This window comes from Nothoprocta perdicaria, unplaced genomic scaffold (assembly GCF_003342845.1).
Source record: "Nothoprocta perdicaria isolate Ctin4 unplaced genomic scaffold, notPer1 scaffold_132, whole genome shotgun sequence".
NCBI classification, from domain to species: Eukaryota; Metazoa; Chordata; class Aves; order Tinamiformes; family Tinamidae; genus Nothoprocta; species Nothoprocta perdicaria.
The window spans coordinates 754,414-773,127 of NW_020454450.1; the positions used below are offsets into that span (position 1 = coordinate 754,414).

The 18,714-nt window shown below is 37.7% G+C and overlaps 1 protein-coding gene across 6 annotated transcripts in view; it reads left to right on the top strand.

Annotated features, from left to right (window-relative positions):
• The window catches only part of GULP1 (GULP, engulfment adaptor PTB domain containing 1), a 95,007-nt gene that overhangs the window by 42,816 nt on the left and 33,477 nt on the right, over positions 1 to 18,714 (top strand). For all 6 annotated transcript variants that reach the window (XM_026033708.1, XM_026033710.1, XM_026033713.1 and 3 more), the window contains exons 4-5: positions 4,513 to 4,586; positions 13,355 to 13,416. In XM_026033708.1, coding sequence (XP_025889493.1) covers positions 4,559 to 4,586; positions 13,355 to 13,416 — 90 coding nt within the window. In that variant the 5' untranslated portion in view covers positions 4,513 to 4,558. The remainder of the gene's footprint in view (positions 1 to 4,512; positions 4,587 to 13,354; positions 13,417 to 18,714) is intronic.

Sequence of the window (18,714 nt, forward strand, 5' to 3'; positions counted from 1 at the left end):
TCCAAATATTTTGCTTTTTGCAGAGGAAATAATCTCAATAGGGAATTTGAAAATAATCTGTCAGTGACAAAACAAATACAGCTTCACTAGGCTCTATGCAACATATCAACTCTCTGGAGGAGAAAAGACACCAGCACACGTGTAACCCATCCRTGTTCAGTACCAGGCCATGTTGCACTTGAGCCCTATCCATCTAAGCATGGGCTGCGTCTGAAAGTGGGGGCTCGTGCTCTGTGTGTCCTTGCAGCAGATGTGTCTTACTTCTGAGAGCTGTTGTGTGTTCATGGGTTTGATGGACTCCCATCGCCGAATCTACTGTGGTGCTTTTAAAAACAAAATACTAACAAAAACCCTMTCCTTCATCTCTGAAGGTGATGTGAAAAGCCCCAAAAAAACCCCCCAAAACCTCACCTTGATCTAGGGAGATGTCTATTGGGATATCAAATACTGTCCTTAGATTAAGCAACAGTTTGCCATCTGTTTGTCCCAGAATTCAGATAAAAGTGTCTGAGTTGCTCRTGAGAGAAGCCGGCTCAAGCCTTTGAACTGGTGCTAAGCAGCAGACACCTGTAAGTTCATGTAAAGTTTAAAAGCAATCAGGCTGGCAAGACTGAAATCCTCCCCTATGTTTCATTCGACATTGCACTTGTGGTTTTGAGGAAAAAGGAAGTTCCTTGCGTCTTGTTATGGTTATGCTATTGCAGTGAACAAAAAAAGTATTGATTCTTATTGTGAGATATAGGAAGTTTGGGAAGGAAGAAATATTCCTGTTAGTTTTAAACTTTGTTTGCATGGTGCAAGTCATTTGTTCTATGAGTATTATATTCCACTAATATGTCTCAACATATTTTTTGACAAAATAACTGCCTACAAATACACACTTGTAATATTTTTTATTAGCTTAATGCTTTAAAATGCAGATCTGGAAAAACGGGCATTTGTGAAGCTGATRAATTTTCCATCTCTGTTTTTCCTTAATAGAATAGGTAGTTGATAGCTGGTCTTAAGATTTATCATTGCCTGCATCTACTTTAAAGAAGTTTTCTTTAGAGTTCTGCACTGAATATTTAAATACTGAGAATTAATTCTTGTTCCTGTAGAGTAAAACTTGTAATTCATCCTGCTGAGGACTTGTTCTTGCTAGCAGTTCTTTCTGTGACCTGCACATGTCACCTTCATTGTTGGTTCGTATTTTCTTTCTTGATGACTAGCAATTTTTCTCCTTTTTCATTTTAATTGCTGTAATAGAGTTTCATGTAGTTTTCCTTAGGCCTGGTTTCTGCTTGATGTTCACGGCGATAGCAAAGCGTGAGCTGCCTGCTCTCAGTCAGATGGTCTTTGAGGAGCAAATACTCCTCTAGCTTTGGCAGACTTAGTGGAAGCAAAATGCTCTACCTGTGGTGGAAAGGCTTCTTGCTATGGAAAATATACGTCACTGCATTATTAGATTTTTCTTATTAAGTAATCAGTGATTCTTGTATCTTGCTGCTGGTTTGAGAAGAGTTGGTCTATATTAGCCTAACCCTTCAGTTAGGGAGTTCCTGGTCATTCTTGTCATAATAAGAAGGGGTTGCATCCTGAGGAGTGGAGTGTGGTTTAGTGCTATGCTTCCCAGCTCTTTTTGGTGATGCTTGTGCCAGCTGTGCCCTMCTTTGCACTCTGGGCCCTGCTGATGGCGCTTCCCTGGCCACCTTGCCTCCCTGTGCCTGTCACAGGGCATCACTGGGGGAGTGTGGGGCAATTAGGCTGATTTTTTTGACCTGATTTTTTTCAGTTTGCACATATGCCACCACTAAAGCAGCCTAGCCCAGGTAATAACCTAAAAACATATAGGGGTGGAAAGGRCTAGGGTGGGAGGGATGCCCTGTTCCTAAAGGAGATAGGAGTTGGGTTGGGTGGATTCTCTCCCTTTCCTCAGTGCCCTTTCTCTTGGCTTGTCTGAGATGGATCTAAATTTAGAAAACACATCAAAACACAGAGCTTGTGCTGGAGCCCACAGGCATTTACAGATGTCTGTCTGAAGAGGCTTGGAAGCCTTGGTATTGTTTCTGCAGCCAGGGGAGGTTGCGGCTGCTCATGTTGCAGCCTGGAAGGCTGCCACTTTCCTTCCTTTTGCTGAGATTCCTCTGCTGCATAGAGCATAGAAGACCAAACRGACACTATAATCAGTGGTATAAAGTAACTGCAAGATGAGAGTTTCAGGTTCAAACCCTGCCATCTTTGTACCCACAGGAGCGGTCACCTGCAAATATCCCAGTCACCAAGTGCCCCTGGTCCTCCCAGGCCTTGCTACTGGCTGGCAGCAGTTCCTTCTTGACCTCTACAAGTGAGGAGTTAATGGAAGCAAAGATGAAAGGGAAAAGGAGATGGATGCGTTTGCTTTTCCTGTCTCTGTCTCCTGGAGTAGTTTATATACTGGACTTCCCGTGCTGCRGGATTAGCCCTCAGGCTCACACCCTCCCTGCCCTGACTCAGACTCACCCCCAGGGTTTGCCTGTGCTCCTCTGAATTTACTTTCCAAGCTCCCAATCTTCACTGTGCCCTCAAAGAAGTAACTTAAAGTAACCCCAAGCTTCCCTAATCCATATCTGTCCAAATTCTCTGTAATTTGGCAGCTAATCACTTGGGTTTTTACATGCAAGCTTCCCTTTCCAAGCATGATTTGATTTCTGAAGAAAGCTGAAGAAAACTCCTAGCAGTAAGGAAGAGAAACATTCTTTGCCTAGGTGTGTCTTCCTCAGTGATGAGCAATGCACTATTTTGGTCCCCACTGCCTAATGCCTCGGAGACAGAGCTGCTTTAGCTGCTCTAAACAGACGCCTCGATGGGACACCCACCCCGACCCTGCTTGGGCAGCAGCCCTGCACCCTGGGGCAGTCACCTACCTTGTGGCTTCAGCACCAGCTCCCAGCAGGCTCTTTTGACCCGTTTCTTCCAGCAGCTCTTTGCGTGTTACTTTTTTGGAAAGAATTGGGAGAAATTGAATTAAATACTATTTGAAAAGCTGCCTAGCTTCTATGATCAGAGAACAGCTGGTTCTCATTTGATTTGTCTGGGGGAATATTGTTATCAGATGCATTTAAWGCAAGCGTTGCCCTTCTCTGAATCAAAACTTGCTATTGCCACTGCTGCACACCTGATACCAGGGTGCAGCCCAATATCCAGCTGAGGACTGAGGATTCCAGAGGGGGTTCCTGCCTTATCCATTGCCCCCGTCTTTGAAATTAGCATTAGCAGGATTTCCCAGTAGAAGGCGGGGGTAATCTGGTAGTTAATTCTTGCTGTTGTGTGATTTTAAAACTAAGCTGTCCTTTGTYGTTTGAGGTTCTCGCAGGCTTTCTTGCAGTGCAGTATCTCTAAAACCCTTAAGCTTTAAAGGCAAATAAACCTTTTTGAGATCTGACCTTGAAATGTGAAAACTTGTGCAACTTTTAACCACCTGCTTTTTCTGCATCTGAGAGGTCCTTTTTWATTGAGGGGAAATACTGTCCTTTTTAATTAAAATTAAATTTTTTTTAAGGGGAAACTTTTGTTTTTACTATTGTTTTAAAGAGTCTGTGTAAAGTATCTTAAAGGTACATTTGGCCATTTTGAATCTGCTGTTTAAAATATTGGTTTAACTTCTGGTTTTGTTAAAAGTAAGGATAATATTCTAGGTGTTTTCCTTTGAAAGGGAAGATTTTGGCTGGCAAGTTAGAGGAAAAAAAAGGAAAAATCTGTGTGGGTTATGAAAGGAAATTGTTTTGGACATCAGATTCTTTTTCCTGCAAAATCTTGCTGTTGAAAAGAAAATTCTAATACCGTGTTGTGAATCTAAAAGCAAGATAAGCATATAAAGGGATATCTTTTGTGTTGTATGAAGAAAATGCAGTATAATATAGTGATATTATAAACACAYGTGACCATATAGCGGATAGTTATACTTGACTCTTGCAAGTTCAGTCAGGTGAGGCAGTTGCTGGTAAGGCTAAAAGTTCTGATGTAAGTGGAGCAAGAAGACTGTCACAGTGATTGCAGGGATTTTTTTCAGTATTGAATCCCTAGTGTGAAGAAGAAATTTTATATTGTGCTTTTTTTAGATGGTCAAGCTCATGTGAAGATGAAAGCATAGCTTAAAATAAGCTGACAGCCTAAGTGGCACAGAACAGGGTGGTGAATATGTGGACCAAATGTTTATRTGGAGCCCTGCAGACAGCATTCGTTGTAAAGCTTATGTGTAGTGTTTGTCTTCATGCATAAGACCATCTGCCTTGTCTCTCATAAGTCTCTTGAAGGGCTTTACAGAAAACTTTAAAATGTCACTTGATATTAGGGACTCCAGCTCACTCAAAATTTTGCAAAACTATAATTCCTTTAACTCCATTTATGAACCTGTACTCCATTTATTATACTGAATTACTTGGGAATCAATAAAAACATATGAACTTCTTGAAATTAGCAGCTTATCCTCATATTAAAAATAATCAACTTCTCTCTTTTTGTTTGTTTTTTTCCCTGTTTGTTGTTCTGCAGGTTAAAGTGAAGGGAAAAAATAAACAGATCTGGATATATTTTCAACATGAATCGTGCTTTTAGCAGGAAGAAAGGTAAGTAATTTGGCTTATACTCTATGGAAGAAGTGTTTGCACAACTCTTTTAGACTATTAAATATTAGCATTGTAAAAGAGAACACTTAAGATAAAATAATGCTTAATAGAAGAAAATAGTTGCTTCTGATTAGGTAGGAAGAGATTTTCTAAGAGATGTATAGAGAAAAGCACATCTGGAGTGATAGCTATGCAAAAAYTTCTTCAGTGTAAGGCTCTAATTGAATCTCATACTTTTTTTTTTCCCTTTCCAAAGAGATGTTTACTGAAAGCTTTTAGAACTTCTAGAGACTTAATGATTTCTGTATTATATGCCTTCACTGGGTCTTTTTTGGAGAAGCTGTTTTGGAAAGCACGCTTTAATATGCCCATGCTACCGAGTGTCTGGCACCTATAGGAATCTATTTGGAGCTCGTCACAATCTGAAATGTACCCTTTCTAGACGTGTTTCAAATCACTAAATGTTCACATGTATGCTGTTCTTTCTGTTTGCTTATTTTTGTGATCAGTTTATTATTAAATATAACATTTAGACAGAAATTGATATAGTTTTTCTACTAGCAATTTTGTTATTTTGTCCGAATGTGTCCTGAATAGCATGTTCTGTGTTAGAAATAAGTAAGTTCTTTCCTGTGATGTAAAACTCCTTTCTGCTGAAAATTTAAGTGAAACCTACTGAGCTAGAGCCTCTATTTTAGTAGCTAAGTAAATTCCATTGGAAAGACTGCAGATGTTAGTGTAGCAAGAATTCCTCCTTGCTGTGAATATTCAGGCTGGAAAGGGAGTCTATCATAGCTCATCACAACGTGCGCTGACAGCATAACTGCAGCCTTGTGTGTCTAGTGCACTTACTTCTAGCACGTTTATTCACCAAATCCAGATGTCTCCAGCTCATAAAAACTGTCTGGAATATCAGAAGACACACCGTGATCACAGAGAGTATGATCACTTTGAATTTCTTCTTGTAATCTCTTCAAATACTGTTGGAGGTTGTAGTGCAAGAAGTGGTAGAGATCAGTCCTGTTAACCTTAAGATATGTTTATACCTTGATAATCTCAGTCTCTTTCAAGCATCTTAGATATTTTAAAGCAATTGTTTTAAGAGATCTTGTCAAATGTTGTATCTTCATACTGATTTTCCTAGTTTTAAAAATACTGCTTCCTAAACTGATTTACCTGTTTGTCCTTATGTGACTGTGCATGCATTTGATGTTTAAGCGCAAACCAGAAAGCATTAACTGGTTTATTTTTAGGAAATGAAGATTCATCTCCTGGTTTAATTTGGCATTTTTTGCTAATTTTTTTGACACTAGTTTTGGAACTGGTTCATATATGTAAACAACAATGAGTTTATATTTGTTGGCCTTGTCTCTTCAGAAATGTGAAAGAAATATAGTGTTTTTTTAGAGAGACTTATTCAAATATGGTATGACTGTAATCCAAACTTTCTAGGAGTAAGAGAGTGAAACTATTTTAAATCAGTGCTAAAAATATAGGTATGTATATGAACTTTGGACTAAACCTAGCAATACGTAGTATGAAACCCCATAGACATTATTGATATTGTGGAAGTTGTAAAYCCCAGCTGAATTTGACTCATCCTTTGTTATTCCCCAACGGTCCTGCTTCATTCCAGAATAAATGTCAGCCTTATCTTACATAAAGCACAATGTTCAGTAACAAAGCTGCTCTTGAATGTAGAAATCTGAATTTTCTAATTCTTTTATTTCAATAAAAAAGGAGTTCATAAGGTTGGTAATTGCTGCCAGACTATCAACTTATGAGATTTAGATGATATTCTTTTATTAAATGGAATATGTTGAGGTAATAGCCCATCATCAATCAAAAGGATTGTGAATTCCATTTCTATACAGTGACTTTTTATCAGTCTTGTTTATGGAAATATCAAGAGATGGGTTTAACGAGCCTAATCTGACAAAGCAGAAGAGCCATGAAATATTATAGGATGTAGTTTTATAGGTATGGACTGGCTAAAAAGCGCTCTTTAAATTTATTGTTGACCTGAGTTACGTTGCAGAGATCACAGAAGGGTGAGGTTGGCGGGAACCTCTGGAGATCATGTAGTGGACGCCGTGCTCAAGCGGGGTGGCCTGGAGCAGGGTGCCCAGCACTGCAGAGCTGCCCTCAGCAGGACTGTGCGGAGCGGCAGCTGGCTGCAGTGACACTACCTGGCCTGTGGGTCCCTGCATCTTCCCTCTTGCCTCTTTTTGAGGAGCGCRGGGACCTTGGCTTTCTTCCAGTCCTCAGGCACCTCTCCTGTTCTCCATGTTCTTTCAAAGATGGTTGAGAGCAACCTAGCTGTGATGTCTGTCAGCTCCCTTGTGTCCTCTGTATCTTTCATCACCAGGACTCCTGCTGATATTCTTGGCAGCAGTATCAGTCATTATGATCTTCCACATGGTCTGTATATATTTTTGATTATAAAGTGTTTTCAAAATCCCTRATAGCTTTCTAAGGAAAAAAAAGGAAACCATGTTTAAATACTCTCTCCTTTCCCCTCCTCCCCGTGAAGGCTAGTAATTGATAACTGTGTGTTGGTTTTTAAAATGAATCTTTATAGGAACAAAATTTTAGTGGATARAAACCTAATTTTATGTACTAAATATTTCTGTACTGTTTCAGTTTTACTTATCAGTGAAACACAGTAAGTGACCAGTTTTGCAGCATGTGTATGCATGCATATATGCAAGTATCTATTTACTTATSTGTTTTACCTAGAGATATATTTAAAACAAACAAAAAACTTAGCGTGGAAAAAAAAAAAGGCAGATGTCATCCATGGAGTCTGAAAGCAGGGGGAAGAGAGCTAGAGTGAACTCTTTAGGATTTAGTGAATCATGCTTTTAGAGGAAGCATAGGGAAAAATTACAAGTATGCATTGGCAMTGTTGGTAAGATTCATATTGGGCACAAATAAGCCTGATTTTTCTTAGGAATTTTCCTGTGGTTGTGCTGCTTCTGTTTGACTCTACGTAGAATCATGTTTCCTTTGGTGAGGATAGCAGTTTGGCAATACGACCCCTGACCTGTTCTAAACCTTTTGGCATTTTTATTTATGACATTTCTTTTGCCCAATTGTTTTGTGCTGCTTATTTATCCACGTGATCTTCAGAGTGTTGCAGAAATGAGGTTATCTTTTCTCTGCTTAGAGAATATTGTGACCAAATCCATAAATCCATAAAAGTTATTTTGCTAAATATCATTTTCTGTGTGAAATTTCACATTTGCAAACTGCTTAATCACAGAGCACTAACACCTTCAGAAGAGCAGAAACTCTTCCCAAGTCTTAACTCTGAGAGTCTTAAGCTTTTTTCTTTTTCTCTACTCTATAACAATTTCTACAGCATCATGATAAATGTTTTACACTGAACTTTGCCAGTGTTATCTTTTGAGATCTACAGGCTAGTATAGAGTATATTGCTATAGAGTACTCAGGATATATACTTATTACGTGCATTATTATTGAGCAGCTTTTCTAAGATAACAGCTGAGATGATTCTTCTCGAGTTGCATGGGGCTAGGCTAAAGTTAGAAATAACTTTTGACTTCATACTAAAAAGCAATAGTTTGATAGCAATCAGTGGTGACTTGGCTTTCCTAGAACTTCTTATAAAACTATTGCTTAAATTTGGAAAAATGTATTGTGAAATATAGTCCCTTAGAATCTTAAAAGCATTGTGCTCCTGTAGGTAGGTATGGAAGCTACAGCTTAGCACTATGTAGTTGCTTGAAGTGGTTGCTGCTGCACCCTTTCCAGCTTATTTGCATTTTAAGAAAAGTTTTAGTGGGACTGAAAAATGTTTTTATTATGTTATTTTAATGTTATTGAATGAGAAAATTAAAATAAAAATGAATTTTAACTTTTTCCAGTTACTGAAAATGAACCAATTTCATATCCTAATGGGGACAAGCTTCACTTTGTCCCCATTTCCTTATACTAAAATATTTGAATAATTCTAAATGAAATGAGGGGGTTAGAAGATGATTTGTATGTACTTGCTAGTGATGATTTTGGAAAATGTTTTTGCTTAAGTTATACTACACCAATAATATCTTCAGTTTCTTCAGCTCAGGGCTTTTAGCAGAGGCACAGTGCAGCTCTTCTGGCAGCACCAAGATAAGGGGTATGGGCTGAACAGCTCAATTTTTTTTTTCCCCCCTTCAGTTTAGGAAGCTCTGTTTGTCTGTCCTTAATATATAATGTAAAGTTTGTAGTTTGGGCAATGAGCGTTACTCTTTGAGGAAATGCAAATGCTAGGTTCTTTTTTAATGTTTTTTAACTATGCAAACCCAATGTTGCTTGTATTGTTCTGTTATTTTAATGAGGAGCTATTTAAAACCATGTCCTGAATATTTTGAGGGGAGGATACAGAATAGCTAAATGTTCTGGAGAAACCCACTCTGTTCTAGGAAGATAAGGCCTCCAGTGTCTTGGCTAAGAATCAGTATGTCTCCAAGGCACATTTCATGCTTAACAAAAGGTGGGGTTTTTTATTATGCATATTTCCYTGAATAGACCTATACATTTGTGGGGTAGAATTTGACTCAATTTCAATTACTTAATCATTATAATCTGGCAGTACCTTATTAACTTGCTGTCTTTAAAACATATATTAATTCAGGCTCTGTAGTTTATTCTTGTAGAAGGTGATTGAGGCAAACACTGTAGCTGAATCATAGAAGATGATTCATGGTTAATAATGTTGAGGTATGGCATCCAAATAAAAATTCTGGTACCAAGCATGAATCCCTTTGCTCAAGGTGTCAGTCTTGGTTGTAGTGAAGAAGTCTTAGCTTATGAAAGCATTTTCTGACTAGCCAAAGTTCAGTTTGTGAGAACCTATCAAGCTGGAGCACAAGATAAGTGATTCAAGCGGGTGACAGTTTTTGCATGTCCCTATTGAAGACTTTCCTTCCTGAGCAAGGAAAGGAACATTCTTAGGCAAGAAACCTTTAACATCTGTCCGTGGTAAAGGTTTCTTGCCGAAGGAGGATAGAAAAAGCTTCAGTGCTTCAAGAAATTTGTGTTTTCACTGTAACATTTAAGGTATGCAACTCAGGTTTATATTCTCTGCACATTAGATTAAGTGTAATGGCCAGACTTAAAAATTTCATAAATGCTCTGAGAGCAGGGGTAAGTAGAACCACTTGTCACATGCATTAATGGCAAGTGTGGGGTTGCAGGAAGCTTACCTGAAGTTGCCCTTTTAGGGAGGTTTCACTACTCAGGAAAAAAAAAATAGCAATAGAAAGGTCAACAAGTAACATGGAGAGGAAGGTATCTGAGAGAGTGGGAGGAAGACTTTTCTGCCAAGTCTGTACTGCATACTTCCCTGGCAAGCATTTGAGCAGGCATTGCATGTAAGCTAAGGGAAAGCCAACCCTCTTGAGCAGGGCTGTGCCTTATCCTTTGCACTTGAATTCCCAACAGAATCCAAATAGATCCATTTTTCCTCTTTTTTCCCCCCCCACACTGATGGTAGGTTTGGCCAAAGCCCACCATGTGTTCAGGCGCTGTCCTCCTAGAACTTCTTCCATCCATAATCCTCCTACTACTTTAATGCTCTTAGAATGGTTTGAACTCAACTGAATTTTATTTCTCAAAAAAATATCTGAGTACTTAGTTGAACTTTTATGCAAGTATCGAGTGCAAAACAGTATGAGCAAAGAGCAGCTCTAAAATATCTATAGCTTTCATAAGGTGTGATAGCCCACGCCTCTTCATTTTCAGCTTTCATTATGTTAGATGAATGCATCTGTCAGTTTTTGTTTTATTTAGGCTTTAAGGATTTTTTTGGAACTCATTGCATTACTTATTTGTGAAGCCTCTAGGTCTTTGTGCTGTAATCAATAAAATAATAATGTGGATGGTGTTTTTCATTGTGTTTCAGTGTAGGGTTTCATATTTTGTTTATTGCTTCAGAATGAATAATTTAGCAAACCATGAAAACCCATTTAAATTTGACTTTAGAAGCAAGGGGTAAAACAAATAGCAAGCCACRTGTACCTCAGCTATTGAAATGAATATCTTTTTATGGGTTTTCTGTTTTCYTAGTTTTCAGATTTATTTGCAAAACTTTTTCTGAAATCTGGTATTTTCCAGCTGCTGTTGAATCAGACTCGAAGCAGTATTTCAAACAGGTGCTGAAAGGTAATGGCAAGCATCCAAAATCAGAGCTTACAATTCCACAGGAGAAACTGGTCACAAGAACTTCTSTGTAGTATCTGCGATATTTTTTGCACCCTTTTGCCATATGTGTTTCAATGACTTTTGTAAGCTGTTAAAGAAATGTCCCCCCCCGCCCCTGCCATGTCACCGCTCTTTTAACTGGTACCAGCTTCTAGGAAATGGGCTTCTAAATCAGTGCTCAACTTGAATCTGTGTCCCAGTGTCTCCTGGTCTACGCGCGCATGTTGGAAACGCTGCTTGCTGACTCAAGCTTTTAATCATTGTCTTGAGTTTTCAAAGGATCCAGGCATCTTTTTGGTACCCTGGTGACTTACTGCTATCTCTTTCCTTCGGAGCTGACAGCATCCATCCATATATCTGTATCTGTCCCAAATTATTGTACCAGCATGCATAAGAACACTGTTGTAACAGTTAGTTCCTTCCTACAATCTGATTGTTGTAGCATTATGATTTGAGGTTTGGTAGACCAGTGGATGGATTTAAAAAGTAGCTTTATTTATTATAACAAAATGAAATAAAAGAAATAGCATCTTTTTTTCTTCTTTGACCTTGTCGAGCTTGGAGATGGGAAGGAGAAGGAAATGTTTTGGAGTAGTTAATTGTATTGGTACCTGTCTAATAATTTATCTGCATAAAAATCATACAATCTTATTGGGCTGGTGCTAGTTAGCAAGTTGAATGTGGGTGGGTTTTTGTTTTTTCTTTTTTTGGAAACTCAGTATTAATTTGGAACACTTTTACTACTGAATTTTTACTACTGAAAATTACTGAGCACCCAAGTCTGCAAGACTTCTACTGAAGCTTGTGAGCAGGTGAGGTGCAAGAGAAGGGGTGTGTGGGCACTTGCTTCCCCCAGCACGATGAGGCCAGTCGCAGAGCTCAGGGTTCCCGTGTGCAGGTCGTGGCTCTGCTGGAGTGAGTGCTGGGACGGAGGAGTCCCGCCCTGTGCCACTGCTGCCTCCTCTGCATCTGGGTCTCTCGGGCAAAACCAGTGACTTGGCTGCTTGTCTGACTTAGAGGAGTGAAATGACTTGAAATATAATGCTTATATTCTGGGTTGTCAGGCTTTATTTTAATATTCCTATTTCACGTTGGCTGTCACTTTTTTTCTTCTCTATAACCTCGGCTGTACTCTATGTACTGAAACCAGACTTCAGTTTAGAATATGTTTTGGGGATATTAGTTCTCTTGGTTCCAGTATTCCAGTCACAACCCGCTGCAGTGCATAAGCGTAGTCCTGGGTACTTCTGAATGGAGAAATCGTCTTTCCTTGGTTACCAAGTGGCCCTGTCACTCKTTAATGACGGAGCTGACCATTTTGTGGTATAGGGTGAGATTTCTTTAAAGAAAGAAGAAAATCTCCCGCTAGCTTTGGAGTTTTGATCCTGTTACAATCGTGACTGTGATGACTACTTTGTGTTACGGGTTTCTTGCTGCTTGTTTATTCAGAAAAGTTACTTGTTGGTTTAGAGTCTATAGCTTTTTTTTTTTTTTGGCTCATTAAGAGCAAATGCTGCAAAGTTTAACTGGAGTGGGTTTTATTTTTGCTATGTATTAGTGAGAGAACAGTTAACCACTATATTGCAACTCCTATTAAAGGCAATATCCAAGGGTAGAATTTTGCTTTAAGCTATTGTTCCATTACTTAATTCCATCAAGTTCCAGGTTTTGGGACTTTAATTCACTCTAATAAAAACAGAAAAAGTCTCATGTTCTAAATACTACTCCCTATTAAATGTGTGGAAATATTTACAGTGCTGTGCTAGAGAATTTTTCCTGCAGTTATGTTTTAGTATTTTGGATCTTCATACATTCTTTTTCTTGTCTTCATTTGAAAGGTTTTAGAGGATTTCTGAACTTCTGATACAAATGARGTATTTCTAGTGTTTAGAATTCCTTCTTCTGTTATTCCTTTTAATTGACCAGTTAAGGGAGGAAGATCAATTTCAAAAACAGTTAACTCCTGATGTTACTGTGTAAAACACAGAGGAAAAAGCAAGATGATGGTGTAGTTTCCTGAGATGTGAAAATCATGAAAGGAAAATAAGCAAATTGATTCAGAATATATAGTAAAAGGTTATATATGGTCTAAATTTCTCCAATCTGACTTGGTTTAGCTCTGGAAGGAATAGGACTGGTTTTCTGTTCATTTTCAGTTTAATTTTTCAAAAATAATTTCCTAAATCTCTTAATTCATCCAAACAACCAAATCATTAAAAGGTGAACATGTAGTCAGTGCTTTAACCAACAGAATGTATTGAAGTGGCAGAAGCAGGAAACATCCCTGGACCAGAAAATATATTCAACTGCGATGAGCTGGAATTCTTGTGGTAAATTGATTCAGTTACTTCTCTTGACCAAATTTCACACTTTATCTAAGCTGTTCCATGTAAATGGTTGGAAAGTTGCAGAGTACAGTGTCTTTGCTTCCAGTTCCAGTAAAGACTTTAGATAATTATCTGAACAAAATGAAGATGGTTGATGCTTTTCAGATAGTTATTATGGTTATATTTAACAACTAGATAATCTATTCAGTGTTTCTTTTGTCTTTTCTGTAGACAAAACATGGATGCACACTCCTGAAGCCTTATCAAAGCATTATATTCCCTATAATGCAAAGGTAAGAAAATACGTACTTTTTTATCCTCTTACCTTTAGAAGACAGAACATTATGTCATGGTTTGGATTTCAAAATTGCAGGGACATGAATTTGCTAAATGAAGTGGTGAGGAGGGAACTTAAGTCATAGATGTTTTGCAAATGAAAGATTTCTMTTTCCTAAATGTTAGCTGCCAACTTACTCTTGTTCCATCTGAATTACCTTGTAGCTATCTACAAAGYTGAGTTCCTGGTCTGCTCGATGCTCTGTTTCTCTTTAGTGGATACCAGAGAGATGTAAATGCTGAGTGCAAAGGAAAATACAAACTAGTTCTTTATGGTATCCCAAGAGCTAACAGCAATAGCATGGACTTCTTTTGAGCAATAGCAAGGGCAGTCAATCAAGAGCTTTGTCTACTTGGTGTATTTAGATATGAAGTATTCAGAAATATTCAAAAATGGTTTTTTTGTGCAGCAAAATCAGAAGTCTTCCTCTGGTGCTTGCTCGTGTCAGATGCATTGCAATTCTACAGTGGTATTCCAGCCTAATGGCATTGCCCATAAGGAGTGCATCTTCCTGAATTTAGAAACTTGGAAAATGCTCTGCTTAGGAGGAGGAGGGAACGCTAACCAAAATAACTGAGAGTGAACCGAGTAATCAGCTATCAGTTGCCGTTAAAGGGGAAGACTGTCTTAATGGAATTCCACTATTCTCTATTCTGGTTAAAACTCTGTATCTTATCCCACGACTGGTGTATTTTTTTTAATGTAAAATTAAAACTTTGCTCACAGATGATGATTGTTTCCTATGCTGGTATTCCCTGCTGTTCTATTTGCAGTTTTCCTTTAGTGTAGCACTGCCACACTCAGCAAGCATTTCTAGTGGAAACRTAAACCACCCCCTGCCAGTTGCCAAGTGAACATGTTTTATTCTGTGAACTCTGAGTGAATTTTTGACCAAAGGATCACACATAAATACTAATATAACGGATGTGTTAGTATTTAACTGCACAACCTTGCTGGAAACCTTGACTTATATATGGCACCTTTTGGGAGGGAGGAATATTTGCTGGAGTAGTTGTTCATCAGTTTTAAGATCGAGTTGAAAGCATGATGCCTTTTGATGTAGGTACAGAGCAATGTCAGTAGCTTTGTGATCTTTAAAGAGAAAGAAAAAAGTCATGTCCCTCATCCTTCCCTTTTATTTTCTTTCTCAAGTGCAGGTGGAGTCTATCTCCTGAATAGATATCATTACAGGTACTCAGGAAAAAAACATGGAGGATAAAGGAAAGAGCAATAGAGTGGGAGAAATGACAGCACTTTCTGGGGCAGAGGAAGAGGAAGCTGCAGTACACTGCAGCACATGTTAAATTAAGGTGGCCCATTCTTCCCATTCAAAATGGAGAATTATTATTCAGAATTGTCAGCTATTTAATTCATTCTTACAAAATAAGGAAAATGCTCTGCTTTGCTAACACAGCGTGCAGGGTTTCAGGATGTCTACAGAAGTTTTTTGATAGGATCTGGAATAAATTTGCACAGCTTTTATTTGATTTTAGCTGGCATACGCAGACGTAACAAATTAAGTAATCTATTGGCTCTAAAAAGTTTCYATCTCAGTGCTCAAGTACTGCTTTCATTAGACTTTGACGTATTTTTTTTTTAAAGCAAGAGTATATATGCATTAATACCCTTAGTTGGCTTTATAGCATTCTGATTTTTAACTAAATATCCAACTAGGTTCACATGCTGTAACTAGATTGTGAAATAGCTAAAACTGAGGAAGTATGTGCAGAGCCAATATTTGTGAAGAATCGCTGACATTTTTCATATATTGGTAGATGTTGTTCCACTCTAGAAATCTGTGATACTCTATTTGTACAGCGTTTAGATTCCTTCAGGAGAAAAGGCAGCCCTTTCAACTGATTTATGTCACAACATAATTATATGTGAAGAACAATGAAGATGGACCATCCAGTAAATCAAATCTCATAAAACTTTGATGGAAAGCAATAGCTAAGGAGTTCTTGTATGGGCAGTTAACTAAAATCTGCTACACAGTTCTCTGAATGGAAATTACTTTGAATAAAAAAATGTTTCTCTTCCTATTTATAAGACAGCATCATTCTGAAGCTAATCTTCTGTGATGATCAGAAAAAGAATTTGCTAACAAAAACACCTTGTCTAGTTGTATTTTAATTCTTAAAAGATTTTTCTAAGAGTTAGTGAAAGTTTATTGATAAAATGCAGTTCAGGAGTTGACTGCTGTCATATAAAGACCAAACCTAACAAAACGAATTGAAAACTAATGAAGTTAGCACCACTTTCTGTGGGTGGGGTTTTTTGTTTGTTTGTTGTTTTTGTTTTTGGTTTTTTTTGTTTGCTTTTCTCTTGGGAAAAATTGGAGAGGGCTTTAGTATAGAGTTAGGAATAGACCACAACTTGCCTGGATGATTTTTGACTTAGCCTTTGTAAGACAAAATGGGCAGAATTGTTTCTTCTGGAAGTACAAGCAGGATCACTCAGTTTCTGTAAGCAAAAGGAAAAAAAAAATCAATGTGAATTTCCTCTTCTTCCTTCACAGCAGCCCCAGTCTGTGTTTGCCATTCTGAACTATTTCTCAAGAGTTTGGCCTATAATTTTTGGTCTACAGGTTACTGGATATAATGATTTAATTTTGGTGCCAACAGGTTTTGGTGCTAGTAAATTAAGTAATTTAATTGTAATCTACTTAAGTATAACTTACTTTTAACAGTTTAAATAATTGGGACTTGTTTGTATAAGGTTAAAAGGTTTGGTTTTAGAGGTTTCAGAGCAGCACAGTGTGGCCTTTATGTTGGCTTTAAAACGCTACTGAATGGGTACCTTGGACCAATATTAGGCTGGAAATGCTGCTGTTGTCTGAACATGAGAAATGCCAGACCCTGGCAAGTCATCATCCCCTCACCACTCAGGACTAATAAAAACTCCAAAGGGCTTCAGAAACTTCTGAAATGATACAAAGCTGTTTACTGTAGTTTGTATAATATTTTGATTCCTATATGTGGAGGCAAAACCCAAGCAAATGTAGAGGAAAATTCTGGTAACTTGCAGTGAAGATGTTGATTTCTCAGTGGCCTTAAGGGAGTTGTGGGATAACAAAATATTGGTTATTTTTATAGTGTGTTATAAACTGCAGCTACAAGACAAAACAGTAACTTTGAACTAGTCTCCAGAGTTCTCCTCTGTGTAGACCTCAGGTTCTACTTATGATTCCTTGATCCTTTCAGAAGAAACATTTCACTTGAAGTGTCTAAATACTTCAGTTTTAAGTATGAAGCGGATTTGCAGTGCAAATAAAAAATGGAATTTATAATCTCACAGAGGTAAGAAAAGAAAATACAGAAAAAAAATGAAATATAGAGAAAATGGATCATACCTGTTAGTGCTAGTAAGTGYGTTGTAGGTGCTTAATATTTCAGATAATTTTTCATAAATAAACTTGCCCCTTCAAGCAACCTGGATTCATTCTTAGMGATGCTTTAGGCCCTTTAAGTCCCTTTCTAAGCCTTCTTTTATCTCAACAAAGTGATAAAACTTTTGGATCTTTGGGGGGGTTTCTCTTTTCTTTTTGTTGTGTTTTTCTTAGTCTCCTAAACAGTGACAGTAGTCATATTATGTCAGGGAAGTGACTTTGTTCAGTGTATTAGAACTTCTGAACCACTAACACAGCTGTGAATTTAATGCAAATGCTGATTATGCTCCTATAGAGGAATAAGTGAAATGCTGCAGTGCTTTAATGTTCAAGACAACTGCAGCAAATACCCCAAGATGATTACGTGTAATGACAATAGGTGCAATAACTGGTCCAACAAAGAAGGATCCCTTTTAAGTGGAAATTCAAGAAAAGCTTTGTAACAACCTCTTTTTTTTAAAAAAAAGCCTGTATTTTTATTATATATGTGAACTTTACTCAGTGAGGAAGATGGTAAAGTGCTGGATCAGGTACCCCCACCTTGAATTACTCAGACATGCAGATCAACTAAGTTGTTTTCCAACTTTCTTTAAAACTGGATATTTCAGTTCCCTGAATATTTTCAAGGTCTACAATGTCACTCCCTTCAAGGGTAACCAGATATATGTGGGCAACTCTCTCCAAGCAAACTAGAAACAATAAATGGAACTATATTATAGAGGATAAGGAGAGCACAACTTTTTGAACAACATCTGGGCAAATCAGCATGGAAAATGCATACACTAATTTTGAAAAGCATTTCACACCTACTGAGTTTCTCTGTGAGAATTTTTCTTCAAGAAACCATTGGACAGGCCTTTTAGCTGCACTGTGAGACTCATGATAAACTAAAATGTTGATGTGCAATAAGCAGAGATCCTGACCTGTAGTGGACTCTTCTTGTTAACTCAGAAATATCAATCTCAGGAGGTTTCCATTCAGGAGGTWTAAAACCCATCTTGTGCTATCCCAAAGAGCATTTTGAACCTGGGACTTTAAGCCATTATCTTACCATACCAAATAGTCATTTATGGTTTGGGAAGTAACCAAGAAAAATATTTGTAAAGCTCCATTAAAATGACTTTCGTTTTCACCAGCAATTATTACTCACCATTAAAGGGGATACAAGAGGGAGCTGCATTAGTCTGAATTTTCTTTTTCTTGCTTTATGTTGTCATCTCATTGTCCCTATGTCTTCCAGAAGTGTTGCATCTTTTTAATACTTTTATATGAATAGAATTTCCTTCACTTACAATCTGCAAGAGGAAACAAATAGTTCTGTAACTTTACAGCTTATTTTTAACTTGTTGCTGTAATACTACTGAAAAGGAAGAAGCTAGGGAAATGAGGATATACAGCAAATATTAATGATAGGTGTTGAACAGTGTTGTGTTGGTGTGTTTGAAAAAATTTGAAGTGCTGAGTAAAAACATCCCGGAGGCATATCTCATTACCACTGTTGCATTAATGTGCTTCTGAAATTGGAGATGCTGGAGAAACAGAGAAGTAACTAGACAAATCACATTAATTGGAGTATTCAGCTAATTAAATGMTTAGGTGGGAGGAAGGTTTCGTTTGCTCTTTGAGTACAGGATTATTGCTTAAAATTCGCTGAAATCAGGAAATATGTAGGTCTTTAAGAACTTAGAAGCAGCTTCATAATTTGCAGTGTATGAGCCCTTGACAAACTGCAGCTGTTGGAAGCAAACCTATTCTGGAACTGAAAAAAACAGTCACCAAAATTTTGTGTACATGTTGAATACTAAAATTTGTTTTAAAGACATGAAAACTATGTGCAGTCCTGAACTAGAACTGATGATTTTTCAT